Below are 17,214 nucleotides of genomic sequence, written 5' to 3' on the forward strand. Positions count from 1 at the left end.
ACTGCTGCATAGTACTGCCATGTTACTAACAAACCTTCTTCACAAAGGGTTGAACCCCCAAGCACTTCTGCTTGCTATTGTTCTGAGCCTTGTGTGTCATACAAATTGAAGGAAGTATTCATGTACCTGTTGTGAGAATTTTACTCATAGTGCTCTGCAGTTGCAGTTTTGGGGCTGCAACAGAGCAAAGAAGTCTATTTAGTATGATTTTAAAATCCTGGTGTGCTGTAGCTTAGGTGCTTGAGCCATTTACTGTCCACTTGGACCTATATAGCACCTCTGGAATTGCCTAAGTGAAGCTGAAAGCAGGTTTGAATAAAAAGGTGGTGTTTCTTAGGGATATGCAAAAGGATGTTTTGTATTTGATACTTAGGTTTTACATACCCATCTGTTAATTTTGCTTGCTGGCCAAGAAATTCTTGAATTTCTATTTCTATTTCTAGAATACAAGAAGCAAGTTACTTTTATCAGACTATTTCATTTATCCTGAAGCTTTTTTTTTTTTTTTTTTTTTTTTTTTTTAAATTTATTTATTTATTTGAAATGCAGAATGAAGTTCCTGGTTCGTCGATGGCACAGAGTTACAGGTTCCGGTATTCTGACTATCAATAGGGATGTCTTCAGCCAGAACACAGGTAAGTCATAGTCCAGTAAAAAAGGGTGATTGAAAAAAGGATGTTTGAAAGTCACACCACTGCTTAATGGAGATGGTTTTGTGTTATACTCATGTGGAATGAATGTGGGCTGTTCCCTCTTTCTTTTGCTATAATTGTTTGGATTAACCTCAGTTTTCATGCTCAGCACAGACACTAACCTGTTTGCTTTTTCTTCAGTTTTGTTTTGCTCCATCGTGGGTGGGATTTAAAAAAATATAGAAGGTTTCTCTATGGAGCGTGTCCATGAAAGCAGCTTTAGCTGTGTCATTGGAGTTTTTGTAGGAGATCTGCACCACAAGCTTTTTCGTAGAACAAAAGCTTGTCATTCTTTTGTTACAGGTTTAAGTCTGGGAAATAATGGTTTTCTGTGTGCTTTTTTATGGGAGCTCTAAGGAGAATCAGAAGCTTCATTATTATTTACTGGCTTTTTAGGTCTGCACTAAAACCTTTGCTCAGTCTGTGAGAGTTTTCTCATTGACGTCAGTGAGACCAGGATTTCAAATGTGCTTTTTCCCTGAGGGAGTCTGAAAGTGGTCTACACTTGTTAATACCATTTTTGTGATATGCAAACAGAAAACTCATATCTGAGATTCCCAGTAAAGTGCAAAAGGTCTTAGGTTTTTTTTTTTTTTTAGTTTTCAAGACACTGTTTTTTGTATTTCTAATATTCTGTATATTTTGTATTTCTAGGTAATGAATTACGGCCTGAGTCATTCACTGGTGGCATGGATCTTTATGGAGAACAGAGACATTCCTATAGATCCAGGTCAGGCATGGAGTCTCCTAGATCATCTATAAACTTTCAGCATAAGTACGTTTGGGGTTTTTATTATTATTCTCTTTCAGGCACTGTTTAAATAACTGAAAGCCTCAGTGTTTACTGCTAAGGTTTGTAACCTTTGATTCTGCAAGATTTAACATTTTTGTAAGAATATGTAAAAAATTATGTCTCAGGCATTCAGTGTGTGATTACTCATACCATGATTGAGGCCAAAGCTCCCACAGCCCTGCCAGTAAGACCAGGTATTTTTCATCAGGGGCAACATTTTTATGAGTGCCATCATACTTTGATGAGCTTATATGAAGTTGTGAGTTCAGATCTTCACTGAATATCAAATTCTAGCCATATTTTGGGTTTCATTTTCATGTAGGCCACCTCAATATTTGTATTGTGTTAGCTTGTCATGACCATAACAGTTTACAAAGGTAAAAACCTTTAACCTATTTTAGCCACTATCGACTTCTGCTTATAGGGAGTAATGACAAGGCAGAATCCTGTAAAGACGGGCTTGCTGACACAAGCTTCATACTAGAAAACCAAATTTCAGTCTACCATGGATTCTGCTGCAGTCTCACTAGGAATTTGCTGATAAGTCTCTGTCTCAGAAAAATCCAGCAACAAATCGTGTGCATTAGAAAGAAAAGGCAAGGGGGAAGAGTGGAAATTTCTCAGGCTTGCACAGTAAGTGGCAGGGCTGTCAAATGGGTTTGATGTGCTGGCTACCACATGGGTAAGCTAAGGGCCCTGCAGGCCATAAGGTATTCCTGCCTACAGTGTTTTGTTGTGTTGCTGATATTTTTACTCGCAATTTCCCTTTTTGAAACGGCGTGTGTTGTTCTGCCTCCAGGCTCCACGGGATGCACGCGGATTTAAACCCGGTCTCCTTCGCCTGTCCTCAGCTGCAGAACTACGATCCCGAGAGGGCTCTGACGGATTACATCAACCGCCTGGAGGCGCTGCAGAAGCGGCTCGGCAGCGTGCAGTCAGGTAGGGCTCCGGCAGCCTCCCCTGCACCTCTGGGCAGCACAGGGCCCACTGCCACCTGGGTGCTGCTTCTCTGAGATACATGACAAACTTCCATTTCATCCATTTTCAGCATTAAACAAGAGGCATTTCTGAGCTGTAGCAAAAAGCTCACTTAAGGTTGTAAAATTCTCTGAAAAGAGATACAAGAATGCTTTCAGTATAGATTTTGAGATTATTTGCAACACTTTCCTTCCCTGATCTCTAATAAACGTGCAGCAAGGATTCAGTTGGCATCTCGCTAAGTGTTTAACTTCCATAGAGAAGAATGTACCCAGAAGATTGGGATGTGGAAGAGGAATTTTTTTTCCTACCACTTCGATTACAGAAGTTGCAGTCAATTTGACCCATAGATGATGACAGGTTTTGTGCTGAAAGAGGAACACATCAAGAAAATTGTCAGAACAATGGGATGAAATTTATGAGTTTTGAAGTTACTGTGTTTGTCTTCCCCACAATTTGGGAACGTTTTGTTCTTAAAAGAGTTGATCTTTAAAAGTCCCTGTTCTATGATTTCCCATGTAAAATCTTTATTATTATTCAGCTGAATGTACATACTTGTTCTGAGTAAACCTGATTACAGTTTTTCTCCATCTTACAGGTTCGACTTCATACACTCAGTTGCACATGGGTATAAGAAGATAATAATACCCTTCAACATCTCCATCACTGGCAGAGATGCTAACAGATTGCCTTCTGTAAATCTGTGCTTTCTGTGCTTTTGTATAATGTGTATATTGTGGGACCAATATGAACACAGCTATACGATTGTGTACAGTTCCATCCTGGCACACCCACAGAGACTGGGATTTATGGATGTAGGCACTTTTTGTTTATGAAAAAAAACCAAAACCAACAAGATCTGAACAAAAAAAATCCCCCCAAAACACCCCCCCCACCGTTAAATTACATGTATATTTGTGGAATGCTAATTTAAATGATTAACTTATGAAGTGTGTATTTATCAAAAGGGTGCGGAGATGAAACTTGTGTATTAATTAAATTGAGCTACATTCAGCAAAGTTTACTTGCACTTTTTCTGGCAAGGCTACTGAAGTTACATTGACTCTCGTAATATTTGCTACTGGCAGTGCAGACAGAATATCACTTGTAGAGACCTATTTTTGTAATGGTAGAAGTTTTGAATTTTATGGGTATTTTGTCAAAGTACTGAAATAAACATGACTTCATGCTTCTAACTGTGTTCAAAAACTGCTCCCTTATTCAAATGGAACAGGTTCCTCCTGCTTGTAGTGACTGCAGCTTGACTTTTTGCATGTTCCAAAGCCCTGCTATCAGAGAGGGACAGGGACGAGCCTGGATTCTGCAGACCCTGGTCACATCTGACAGGGCTGGGAGGAAAGAGCCTATGTTCTCCCCCACCCCCGGCCATGACTGATACAAACACAAGGTTTTAGAATAGTTACACTGAATTCCACCTTCTACCAGGAAAACCCTGGTTACACAGAGTGGTGCTGAAGGGGGCACAGCCTACTCCAAGAGAGAGTTACAAATTTACTAATGAAACCTTTTCAAAAAGAAGTGACAGGGTTGAGCATGGAAAACTTCCGCAAGAGGTTTGTTTACAAATTTAATTCAAAATTCCTGTGAGCTAGAGCTCATTACCATTTATCATCAGCACTCTTGAACCAAACACCATTTAACAATCCTGCATGAGTCAGTACAAACCCAGACAACATTCAGCTATTTCACCTTTTTACACACAAACATATTATTTACAAAATTCATGTTGTTGGTATCTTCATATTGTTACTCTTACACTTTACATCAAGCTTCCAGAGATCACAATCTTCAAATTTTTTTAGAGAATTACTTGTTGCTTTCTGAACATAAGCACTACTACTTCAAGTTAGACAGTTAAATGGCTCATTCTTGAAATGACATACCTGTGAACCTGCCTACCACTCAGCTGTACAGTAACATTTTCTTAAATCAGCCAAGACCATCTCTCACTTGGAACAGAATCATAAATGCCAAAGGAAGGGCACCACCAAATACAATCCCCTGTGGTGGCTGTTCTCAGATGGGTTTGCTGAAATTGGGTACAGAGGCAAGGTAGGGAGCCTTGCCTGTTGGTTATCTGGGAAAAGTAATCTTCAATTATTTTTCAAAAGGAAAGAGTTCCACTTGTAGAAATTACTTTTTTCTTCATTAAAGATCTGGCATGCACCTTAGAAGTGTTACATCAATAGAAAAGTCAGCTTTGCTTTAAAAATGCAATGAGAAAATTGTAGAACAAGCAATTGTACACAGCAGCAGTAAATAGTGTGGGCAGTAAAATAAATGCAGAACTCTGCATTTGGTAGACTACTGCTGCTCTCCTAACAGTAGATGCATCAGCTTCCATCTGCCACTTAATCTGTCACAATTTTATTCAAAAGTCTGTCTGTTCACACAATTTAAGAAGGAAAGGTTTTAATGCCAGAGTTTAGAGTGACCGCCTCTTGTATCTGATAACAGGGTTGTTAGGTGTGTGTATCATTGTTGTATAATTTATAGTTGGAAAATAGTCATTGATGAGATCAAATTCATATAAACGAAGCAAAGTCGACCAAATTGTCTTAATTTGAACATAAGCAAAGTTCTCTCCAATGCAACGATGACGACCTAGAGGGAAAAGCCATAAAATGCAGTTAGACTATTTTATTGGATCCTCTTTGACAATCAGCTAACTTTAGAAATCTTATGCAGACAGTAGTTGCCCCTTTCTCCACAATCTGAATCTGATGTTTCATACACCCCATTCTATCTATAATTCCATCCAAGTCTTATTTTTCCAAGTTGTCACTGCTTAAAACAGAGGAGTAAGTGGAATGAGATTGTGCTGTTCTGTCCCCACTAGAAAGCATGAATCTATGTATCAGCTGAGAAATGAGAGCAGCTCTTACTCCATCACGGCAATATTTGCAAATTGTTCTGGAAGTTGGGCCTCTGCAGACTTTTGCTCTGCCTTCAACTGAACTTCTATTACAAGGCTGTCCTTGACTTGAAAAGATGTGAGTCAAGCATCACTCACACTAACCTGAAGGTGTTTTGATAACTGCTGTGAGAGATGTGTACAACTATGACTAATGCAGAACTATTAACTTAATTCTTTTAACAGCACTTTCACAGTAAGAAAACTTTCAGGCAGAAACACAAACAAATATCTATCCTCAGAAGCTGCAGTGTGGAGAGGAGCTGTAGGAAGTGGCAGGTGTGAGCCACCTCAGCACAACCTCACACAGAGTGCTGCATTCTCTTACCAGCACCAAATGGAATGTATGCAAACTTCTCTCCAGCTGCTGGGTTTTCATGGAGGTATCTGTCAGGCTTGAAGTCCAGAGCCTCATTCCAAGAGTCTCTGAGTCTGTGGTTAACAGTGGGAGATACACACACTTGATGGCCAGGAGGAATATTGTATCCAGCAACAGTCTACAAGAGAAGAGACAAGACCCCACACATGACAAAATATCTCCATTTTTCTTTTTGAAGTGTTACATCATGAGGCTTACATTTCCAGAGATTTTGGCCAAGTGCACTTAAAATTAATGCAACCTAACACTTGTCTCTTACTTGTACAGGACATAGTAATTGCAGAAACCTTCCAGCTGTTTGAGTAAGGCTGGCAATTCTACAGAAGAAGGTTAAAAATAAACCAAAAAAAGAATGAACTTAAAATTTACTGAAAGCCTTTGGCATTGAAGGAACACAGTTAACTTTTTTTTAATTTTTTGACATGGTGCCGTATTTATACAAACAGCAAGTTTTCTTTCAGATTTACCTAGCTTGTATTAAATGCATGCCAAATTTTTATATGACAGCAACTAAAAATACCTGGCAAACAAAAAATGGTGGCACCAAACTAAGCTCAAATAAGACTGGTAGCCACAAGGGTCAGTTTTGCTGAAGAAAACTGCACATGGCTTTTCCTAGGTCCCAGAGCTGCTCTTCCCTAGGTGGAACAATCCCTGTTCCCTCAGTCTCTCCACCAGTGCTGCAGCCCCCTCCCATCCAGGTGGCCCTCTGCTTGTTTCACTTCCTCAGTCTCTTGCTTGCTGGGGCCTGCAGGGGTCTGAAACTGGACATAATTCCATATGAAAGTAAGAAATACCAAGTTCAAGGTAGTAATTGCTTTCCTGGCTCAACACTGGCTATGCTATCACTGACAGAACCCCAGACTGCCATCAGCTTTCCTTTCTGCCAGCAAACACAGCTCACTTGTGTTTCATTCTGCCAGCTGATACATCTCTGACCTGGCCTGTGCTGCTGCAGTGAAATTAGCTCCAAAAAGTGTCCTCACCTGAGGAGTTCTGGCCATTCTCATCATGGTCATGATAGGAGGTCTAAGCCTTAAAGTTTCTTTGAGACAGCGATCCAGCAAACTGAGATCCTTGAGCTGAAAACAGAGAAAATGATGTATCAAAATATAGCCAAGTTCATTTAGCACAAACAAAATGCTATTTTTTACCATTTGAAAACAAATTTTAAAAATCAAAGAGTAAGCAGCTTATATTTACATGTACTTTATTAGCTACACTGATTATTTCTTTTCCATTTGATTCAATTAAGAAGGAAAAAAATCACTGACCAACTAGTGTCTTAGTGATCTGTCCCAAGTATTTTCTGTTGCCTAATTAAAGAACAAGGTCACACTGCATTGCTTTCCTCAGTGGAAATATGAGGATCTTCCTCTGCTACAGATCTGTCATTTCTTTTATTAGCAAAGAAACTGCAATTTCACTAATGAACACTGATTAAAAAAACAGTATCAAGCTGAAAATTTACCTTGACAGGAAGAGAACAGGAAATGTACTGGCAAACAGCATTATCACAGAATGACTGTGCCAATTATTATTTCAACACAAGAGCATGTGACTGTATTTCATGTTCAATGAGCTTTTAGTTTTTTTTTTTAATAAGCCCTCAAGACTAATGTAACACACAAACCTGGTCATAATTTAAGGGTGGCAGGTTGTCCCCACACACTGCCTTCTGTTCTGCATAGCACTGTTCCTGTATGGCTTTGTCCCTGGCGAGGAAGAAGCCGAGCCAGGCGCTGGTGGTGGAGGACGTGTGCTGCCCTGCCAACAGCAGCCCGATCAGCATTCCCGCGATCTCATCGTCCGTCAGCGCGCGGCCGTCCCTGCGGCCAAGGGAATGGAGTTGGAGCTTCATTTGGTCACGTTTCATTATTCAGCATTGCTATTTATACAGCAGCATTTACAGTTTCTTCTAATGTACTCCTTACTCCTACTCTTTTATTGCCTACCCTAAACAATGAGGCAAAAGATCTAAGGGCAGGGAGAAGGGAGAACAGAGCGAGAGAGACTCTTAAAGAAGATCATTCCTCAACAGCCAGCAAAGCAAAAGGAAACAACCTCAGCCATCTCATGACCACCAAGGAAAATCTCAGGAATCTGAATAACCATTGACAAGTGAAGTTTTAAACCTGTTTTTAAGAATATGACTAGGACAAATTGCAACAAAACCATTTCAGAACATGAGGGAATGTTTCCTGGGTTTTGGTAGACAGTTCTAACTAAAAAGGGCAAAGCTAAAGTAAATCCTCAAACAAGTCTTTAAACTCTTGGCTTACTTGTATGAAGCATCAAGTAGAGTTTGGAGCATGTCATCCTCCTTCTCCTCAGACTTCCGACGTTTCTGGATAACCTTGTAGAAAATCTTCTTTATTTCTCTGTGTGCTCGATCTCGTCGTCTATGGTTCAAAACATTTCCATTAGCAACTTTATACTACATAACACAAAAGGCTTATGATGTCTAGATGGATGTCTAGAACAGCATACAAGGAAGTGGTGGGATGGGGAGCAATCCAAACAACAGTGATGTTTAGATAAAAGGCTTAAGTATGTTCCTCTGTTCCTGCTGGTACCTGAAGCTCGGCAGAGGCAGCCAGCCCGGCAGCAGCCAGGCAGCATGGGTGAAACCCCCATCCAGGTCAGCATACAGCTGAGCCACCTTCTCATCCAGCAAGCCTCGGATCTCCTTTCCATGGAGGCAGTGACTCGCTGTCAAAATGATCAGTTCTGAAAGGGCTTCAAACAGGTCTGAGGAAAGATTTAAAAAACATTACTGAATGAGTCCTATCAGATGTCTCTTGGAACTTTTTAATTAGATCACTGATAACTTTTTTCTAAGGTATTTCTTTCTAGAAATTTTTCTAGCAGTTAGAAATTCTTCCAAAGCAAGCCATGCATCACAAGCTCAATCCTTAATAAATATAAGTGAAGCCATACAAAGATTTAACCCTGAAATCCAAATCCATGGGAAACCAGTTAGTTTTGCTGCTCACTGAGTTATTTTTATATGGTAGTACTTAGACACTTAAATATCAATTTACATATTACCATATTATTAACTATATTTACATATAAGTAATAGACATTCAAAATGATTCAACATATTAAAATGTGAAATTTATTATATATTTTTAATGCATTTAAATGTAAGTATGTATGTTTAAATAATATTTGATGCTGTTATGCAACTGTGAGCTTGCAATAATAATGATGGGCAAGCTGGGAATGAGGGAAAGTAACAATTTCACTTTGGTCACTATGTAACCATATTATCTTCAAGGATGCAGGTTTTCACTGTAGAAACCCAGAGCCAAGACCTCCAGCTCAGGCTCTCTAGGAAGCCAGAGCAGCAGCTTTTCCCAGCTACTAGGAAGTGGTTACACTGAGCTGACTGATACCATCCAAAACGTGCACTATGAGCTGACCAAGAAAGCAAAAGTATGATAGGCCTTCATTCCTTTCAGTGATTTTTGGAGCAGCTTTATTCTCCAATAGCCTTCCAATTGATTTTTAAAAATCTGTATTTTCTTTCTTCTGATGTTCAGTAATTTTAAATTTCTTTTATATTGCAGTATATCTTCTACAAAAATACACTGCATTGGCCTTAAGTATCTCCCAGAAAACTGAAGGAAAAATACATTTGATCCTGCTTACTTTTCTCTCCACATTCTCCCCATGCTTTGAAATACTCCTTTGTTTCTTCTTCAATCACAGATACATGCTGTCTAAACTGGGCAATGTTTAGCCCAGTTTTGAGCATCTTCTTCTGTTCCAAAAATATCTAAAAGAACCAAGACAGAAAAAGCAATCAGTACAAGGATCATCACATTTAATGTGATTAAAACTTACTGGAATTTGTACTATAAGAACATTTAGAAGTAAATAGGTATTATGATTAGGACTGCAGGGTACAGCAGATACTCAGTTTTATCTAATAGGTAATACTCTGTTTTTCACCTTCTTTGTCTTTCAAGCAACAATTCAGAAACATTCAAGTAAAATAATAGCTCAGAGGAGCTGCAGTTCTCTCTTTTGCAGTACCGAACAAATTATTTTAGCATCTTCATTAAGCTTTATCTCTAAAGATGCAAGATGCATGCAAAGTTGAACTATGGAATGCCCTTTAGATGTATAATCACAAACATAACCAGTCCCATCTTTGCAAAGTCTAGATTTAGCCTGTGTCCCCTGATATGTGGCCTCCTCACTTTCTCTCTCTCTCTCCTGTGTTCTCTCAGGCAGAAGGACCCTGGACTAGAGCTGACCCTTTCTTTTACAGAGCCTTCTGATCTCACTGCCCAGGAAGTAAGATAGAGAAGCAGGAGGCAAACTGCTTCCTAGGAAAAACTGCTTCCTTCTCACCTCTTTCTTTTTCTATGTGTAGATTCTTGGCTAACAAAGCTACTGGTAAAAAGCCCTTCATTAGATAAGAACCATTCAGTGCATTGACAGGACATTGACTCAGAAAATTATTAATTTGATTTTTAAGCCCTAATTATAAATGAGGCATTTGCCCTATAGCTCTGTGCTGTACCATGAGTAATATACCAAAAACTGTCTTCCCACCAAGGGCTCTGCATGTAGGATACAGAACAAAAGGCATTAAAAGAAAAGCTACTTCCTAGAAGTAGCTTCCTAGAAGTAGCTGTTTTGAGAATGCTGTGAGGATCCCAGCAGTCTGTCAGAGGGCACAAAGGCCACAGAGCAAAAAGACAAGCACATTTTCCCTTGCAGCATGCTAGCCAGTCTCCAATTTGATGACACACAAGAGTAAACACATCATCTGCAATTTCAGCCCCTCTCAACAAAAAAATGTCTGCAAGAGGCTTGGAGGGAAGAGAGAGAGAGTGAATATGAGTTAATATACTGACTATGGCTATTAACAATTACCAGAATCACTGGTAAATAAACCAATTACTCATTTTGAAGAATGAGGGGTGGTCCTTCCAAACACAAGACTGAAAGTAACAAAATAAATACTTAGCAGCTTAAGCAGAGAAAAGGGGGTCTCAAAAGAAACTTCAGGATGACCCATCAACTGTAGAATGCCAACGAAATTTTCCATGGCTCTCTAAATGCCGTCCCATTAGATGTTTGAAATGAAATCGTGGTGGTGACACTATGCAAAAACGCATTCTCTAGCAAAATGCATTCTGACCACAACTGGCTGTGCTGCTTCTCTAGCTTCATAGAGGGAAACTAGAGGTAATAAGTGTCAGAGATAAATTAAATGCTCATAGCAAACTCCCTGCATCTCCTCGCTGTGGAAAAAGAGTAACTTATGGGGAAAAAAAAGGCATTTTCTGAGGAACCTGAATCTGCAGAGATAGTAAGAAAGAAGTCCTCCTGGTGTCAAAGGTATGAATTAAGTAGACATATCCACAGACACCAAAGGCTTACTGAGTGATATGATTCATCTCTTGACTAAAGCAGACTCAAGTACACCACAGGGAAAAAGAAAACATAGGGAAACTCTAGAAAAAGACCCGATTTCATAAAAAAGAAGAAAAAAAAAGCTGTTTATGGTGGGCCAATGAGGTAAGCCCTATGTGCCCTTAGTACATGGTGGTAAGAAATGCCCATTTCCAAGGAGCTTACAGAAGATTCTATAAAACTGATGGATGAGATTAGATCACATCAAAGATCACTAGCTCTTGCATGAAGACAGACATTCAAATCCATCTACAAACTGAAGAGCATGAAAGCAGAACTCAAACCATCTATAAGCAGTGAGCAAGGACAAATCATGACCTTTAAGTCTCAAGCAGACATCCCATGACAGTCAGAATCCACAAAACAAGCATAACACAGTGAAAACCTGGCCAGCTTAGCAGTCTGATTCACAGACAGTCTTCTGAAACGAGTATATATCAGAAAAGAACATGAGATGTATTGCAGAGAATCATGCATCCTCCATGCTCAGCAGCTGCAAAAGTGACTCACAACTCCATCCCTGACTTTTTGAGGAAGACTCTGACTATCAGAACTTCTAGAAACAAGTCTGTTAGAATGACCTCACTCATGGAAGACATCTCCTAGGACACAAGAAATGTTCTCTTACTTGTTACCCAGGCTGCAGTCCTGCTGGTTCTCATAGGGATGAGGAGCTATGCAAATCCATCAAGTGGCAAAGGCCCTAGCACCCAACCAACCAATCCTCCCCTGAACCTGCTATCCACAATTTAGTACTTCCTGACAAAGGAGGAGACAACCAAATTCTCCTTTACCTACTTAGAAAGTAGCAAGTTGTAGGTAGTAGCTGTGTATGAGATTTCCAAAAGAACAGAGTAAGAACAACATGCTTACTCTGCGGATCATGGCAAAATGCCAGTGTGGAGGCAGAGAGAGTAGTGATCACTGCCTCTAAGCCACATCATTAATACGGCAATTACCACAGCACGTAGGCAAGGATGAATGAAGAGGCATGCTGAGCAGGAAAAGAAATTGATGGCCAAAGAAATTATGACTGGCATTAATACAAACAAAATGAAGCCAAAACTGAAAATCCAAAATTAAAGTATATCACAGTGCTGTTTCTTCCATGCAACTACTCTGCTATACAACATGCACTGAACACAGAATGCCAGTAAAGCAAGTGTGGCCACAGAAAAGTTGGCTTCTGCAGTTTGAGAGTCTGAAATGACAGGCCACCCTCACAAACAAGAAAGCAGCCAATGCTTAGCTGAGATACAATGCCACATGACACAGCCCCCATGCTCCCATGCAGACTGTACTCTGCAAACATACACAGAGTGATTTCTGTCTGAGCAAAACAAACCTTGTGGTTCAAACTGTTAAATTATTACTCCAATTCTAGATTTGGCACTGCATAAATATAAAGTTATCACTCTTAGGGTTTTTTCAGAAGAAAGACCTGAAGTTGCTTGGAAGGGAAAAGTGAGCTGCAGTCAGTGGCATGCTGCAAGGAAAGAAAAAAGTGACGGACGTTTTTCCACTCTAATGAGATTCGATGGTTTCAGGAACAAAAGATAACATCCAGAGTGACAAATGGCCAGGTGGTAAAGAAAGCAACCTGAACAAGCTCAGTCTTGATTATCCAGATGAGACTATTCATCTACTGCAACATGCCACAGTTTGTATGAACATAACCAATCACACAGAGCCAAGAGCTCAGGGCTGCCTACTCAGCATTCAAGCTGCACTGCTTTGCTACTCATCTGATATTCCAAATACAAACCGCATTCGGGACGTCGTAGGCAACTCCCCTGCCAAACACTGGTGTGGTTAACCGAGAGTACACATCCTCTGCATTCAGATCTTCATTCTTACTGTTGAACAGTAGAGCAGCAGCATCACTGCCCAGTAAGTAAGTGAATGTCTTGCCAACCATAGTGAAACTGAACACAGGTCCATACTAAGAGAGAATAAACAAAAAACCAATTTATTTGAAATAAGAACAAAAATCATTAAATCCCTATCTTTCTGTACAGTTTTTCATAAATTACTTTTTCTCCTAAAAAGTATCCAGACATTTATTAAAGATAAATAAATTTTAAACATTTAAATTCATTCTCAATGTACATACCAGGGATATCTAATGTCATACTGAACACATGTGAAAGTACACATTTTAAACCCATTTATTTTAGAAAACATAAATAAAAGATCAGTCACGTTAAAAAAAACTAGCAGAGAGACTGCAGCACATATTGACCCCAGTAATCTACAAACACTGTCTCAAAAAATTCTGGATTTGGAATAATGCATAGATAATTAGGGGCAAATAAGGTTTTGAAGTTTAGAAATCATCACCAGCAGACCTTTATGCACCAAATTTGGCTTTCTCTAAGCTAACCAAGCTAAGATTTAGGCTTATAACTCTAGACAGTTTTAGACAATGTGAAACAGCTTGATAAATCTAATTTAATTGGAATTAAGGCTCTACTGATTTAGTTAATTTCTTCTAGGATGTTACAGTATAAAAACTACTGATATTTTATACATGAGCTCTTTTAACATCAGAGAGGCCTTAAAAACCATCAAGTAGAGGTGGTCAGCTACATTCCAACTTGGTCATAGATTGGTAAAGAATGTGATTAAAAATTACCAATTACAGCAAGAAATAACTTCATGAAATGGCTTCATAAAATGGCTTTTTAATTAACTTGTGATTCAGCTATGAGCATTACTCAAATGTACTAGCATATATATGACATGTGAATCATGAGAGCTTAGAAAACACTACTGCTACATGAAGAGATCTGAAGATCACAGAGCCTACTGTGCATATTCAAGGTGGTAAATGAGAATGAACTGATTTTAAACAGGCCTCAGACAGAGAACTAAATAGATACACAAAATATTTTTGTATATGCTCAGCCAGCCAGTCATGTGAGAAAACATACCTTGTCATAAGCATTTTCCAAAAATTCAATGGGACTTTTTCCAAATGCAATTGCATGACCAAGAAAAGGGATGCCTGATGAAATAAAAGGTGGGTAGTTCTGTAGAAGAAAGAGAAAAAAATTACTGAATTTTCTTCAGAGATTATCACATAATCATGATAGAATGTCCTGAGCTGGAAGGGACCCACACGGATCGAAGTCCCACTCCTTGCCCTGCACAGGACCATCCCCAAGGGTGACAGCATGTGCCTGGCAGAGTTGCTCAAACGCTTATTGAACTGTGCCAGGCTTGGTGCTCTGATCACTTTCCTGGCATGTGCCAGTGCCCAAAAGTAATAAAATCATGTCCATTTACATAAAAACTAACCACAGAGGCATTTTTAAATATGTTTGTTTAAACTCTCTCGTGAAAAGGCCAACTTTAGAAACATACTCAGTTGTTCAGCTAGAACTACATTTAAAAGCAGCAAGGGTTAAAATAAAGTGGATGTTATTAAGATTCTTCCTATGCTGCCTCTGAATGTGAAGCACACACATACTGCAAATGAAAAGAAGGCAGTCGGAAACGAAACAGTGCTGGAGGATTTGTTAAACAGCCCCTCAAAAGCACCTCCAGGTTAGCACCTCGTTTCGTACGTGAGCGGGCACCTTCCCTTCAGCTGCATCGATGAAACAGCACGGGGCTCCGCCGGCCCGGAGCGCCTCTGCCTCCCGCGGTACGAGCGGCCCGGCGAGGGCGAAGCCGCCCCGGGAGGCTGCTGGAAACGCCGCCCGCCCTCCGGAGCCCGCTCCCCGCGCCGGGCTTCCAGCGCCGCTTCCCCCGCTCCCGAGGGCAGCCCCGAGGCTGTCCGCCCTCGGCGACACCGCCCAGCTCCCCCGGCCCGCGGGCACCGGCCCCGCCGAGCCCCCGCCCGGCCCCGCCGCCCGCAGCGCCCACCTTCTGGTCGGAGCCGAGGTGCCGCCGGTAGCCCAGCTGGAACAGGTAGCCGAGGCTGAGCGCGAAGGCGGAGGCGGCCAGCACCAGGGAGAGGGGGTTGCCGACGGCCACCCGCTCCAGCAGGGACCCGCCGACCTCCATGAGGTTCAGCATCTTCTCGGCGCTCGCCGCCATCCGCCGCGGCTCCGCAGGGCAGGGCAGGGCAGGGCAGGGCAGGGCAGGGCGGCGCGGCGCGGCGCGGGTGGGCCGGGCTGATCCGAGCCCGTGCGGCGGCTCCCGGCGCTGGGCTGATCTCTGCCCATGTGACGATGGCCGCCGCCGCAGCCAACCCGCGGCCGCGCCGCGCGGGGTGACGCCATGGGCCGGGCTGCGGCCCGCGCCATTGGGCGGGCGGCGGGCGGGGCGGGGCGCGGCGCCTCACGGCTCGGCCCCTCACGGCTCGGCCCCCTCAGGGCTCGGCCCCCTCACGGCTCGGCCCCCTCACGGCTCGGCCCCTCACGGCTCGGCCCCCTCACGGCTCGGCCCCGTCACGGCTCGGCCCCTCGCGGCTCGGCCCCCTCACGGCTCGGCCCCCTCAGGGCTCGGCCCCCTCACGGCTCGGCCCCGTCACGGCTCCGGCGCCTCACGGCTCGGGCCCCTCAGGGCTCGGCCCCTCACCGCTCGGGCCCCTCAGGGCTCGGGCCCCTCAGGGCTCGGCCCCTCACGGCTCGGCCCCCTCACGGCTCGGCCCCGGCCCCTGGCTGTTTGAAATGCTGGGCGTCCTTGAGCGCCCGGAGAACGCGGTTCTCTGGGACATGAGGCTTAATGACGGGGAGCCGTCCCTCGGGCAGCACTGCCGGCGCCCCCGCTGAAAACAGCTCAGGGCGCTGATTTGTAAGGCTGCGCAGCACGCAGGGAACGACGACAGCTTGTGTTTAATTCCAGATGTTCCAAAAGCTTAATGTCAAAAAATAGTGTTTTTGAAATGAGTTTCCACTAAGACCGAAAGGTTCAAGATCAAATAGTGCACAAAGCTGTATTTGGAAACAGAGAGCTCATCCTGACCGAGCTCAGTTTGTTGTACACATAGAATATTTTAATTCGACGGGGATGCATCTTAATGCATTTCCGGAAAATTCTGGCTTGGGTAGGTCGTTTAAAGGCAGTATTTGTTCACTCAGTGAGTCCAGTCAGCTTCTAAAGTTTAAACGTGTAAATCTGGGAATAAATCAGGAAGCCGGGTTCATCATTACATACAATGAGACATTTCAGCAGGATATTGTTGCAAAGATTATCTGTAATGCTTTTAAACATTTTTTTGCAAAGTTCGGAAACCTGAATTCCTATAAATTCCCTGCTTCATCTGAAATAAAACTATTATGTTGTTAGCAGTTTTATGTACTTATAGTTTTGTCAGCTGGAAAAGATGCACAGGCAAAAGCATAAGCTTGTTACTGAATGAATATTCTTGTACTGATTTTAGATCTGTAACACCCTCTGGTAAATCGTGTATCAAGGTCTCAAATGTGCTGAGCATTACTAGATGCGTGGAGGTAGCAGAGAACACTTGTGAATCCTGAGATGTGCATGGAATCAATGCTGAGAACCTTCAAACTCTTCATGTCAGCTATGGGATCTAGTAAAGTTTTCGATTTGTTGCCTGCAAGCTCTGAAGTTTCAACACTTTTCAGTGCCAAAGGAAATTCATCAGTGCTGTTATGATTGAGAAAGGGTTCCTTTGTATTTACAAGCCTTGACAATTCTTTTGTCAAGGACAAAAAAGGAGGACATGAGAGCTATCTCTTGTTGTTACTGACATTCTGCTCTGTCAATTTATGAAGTAAGAACATTTTTGGTGGAATAGTGTCAATCTGTGTCTTCTAAGGGAGAGGATTTCCAGATTCATTACCTATATATTAATGGGTTTATTTAATTTTTATGTAATTACTAATTAAATTTATATAGACAAATAATTTAGTACATTATCTTTATATCTTTACGCTATAGTAATAACATTAAGGTAAAGCAGAGCCTTTACAAACCATGTATGTTGTTTCTGTTGAACCTGTATTTATTTCCTTTTTCAGTCAACAGCCCAGCTTTAAACTGCATCCAGCTGTAAGCTGACAGTGGTTGGGAAACTCACCTCCCT

At 41.9% G+C, this 17,214-nt stretch overlaps 3 protein-coding genes across 3 annotated transcripts in view; 1 reads left to right on the forward strand and 2 right to left on the reverse strand.

Moving 5' to 3' along the window:
- Positions 1-3,659, forward strand: part of AKAP9 (A-kinase anchoring protein 9) — a 113,492-nt gene extending 109,833 nt beyond the window's left edge. Inside the window, exons 48-51 of the mRNA XM_066317183.1 lie at positions 550-635; positions 1,347-1,467; positions 2,285-2,424; positions 3,062-3,659. Of these exons, the coding sequence (XP_066173280.1) occupies positions 550-635; positions 1,347-1,467; positions 2,285-2,424; positions 3,062-3,105 (391 nt within the window). The 3' untranslated portion in view covers positions 3,106-3,659. The remainder of the gene's footprint in view (positions 1-549; positions 636-1,346; positions 1,468-2,284; positions 2,425-3,061) is intronic.
- KRIT1 (KRIT1 ankyrin repeat containing) overlaps positions 1-17,214 on the reverse strand; it is a 410,476-nt gene that overhangs the window by 371,089 nt on the left and 22,173 nt on the right. The gene's annotated exons all lie outside the window — the stretch shown is intronic.
- CYP51A1 (cytochrome P450 family 51 subfamily A member 1) lies at positions 4,039-15,316 on the reverse strand. Its single transcript, XM_066317195.1, has 10 exons — positions 15,084-15,316; positions 14,147-14,245; positions 12,979-13,155; positions 9,435-9,561; positions 8,354-8,528; positions 8,060-8,179; positions 7,411-7,606; positions 6,764-6,859; positions 5,727-5,895; positions 4,039-5,088 (listed from the first exon to the last, which is right to left on the reverse strand). Exons 1-10 carry the CDS (start codon positions 15,255-15,257, stop codon positions 4,910-4,912), a joined length of 1,512 nt encoding a protein of 503 aa, XP_066173292.1. The 5' UTR covers positions 15,258-15,316; the 3' UTR covers positions 4,039-4,909.

Source organism: Sylvia atricapilla, chromosome 1 (assembly GCF_009819655.1).
Source record: "Sylvia atricapilla isolate bSylAtr1 chromosome 1, bSylAtr1.pri, whole genome shotgun sequence".
Classification (NCBI taxonomy): domain Eukaryota; kingdom Metazoa; phylum Chordata; class Aves; order Passeriformes; family Sylviidae; genus Sylvia; species Sylvia atricapilla.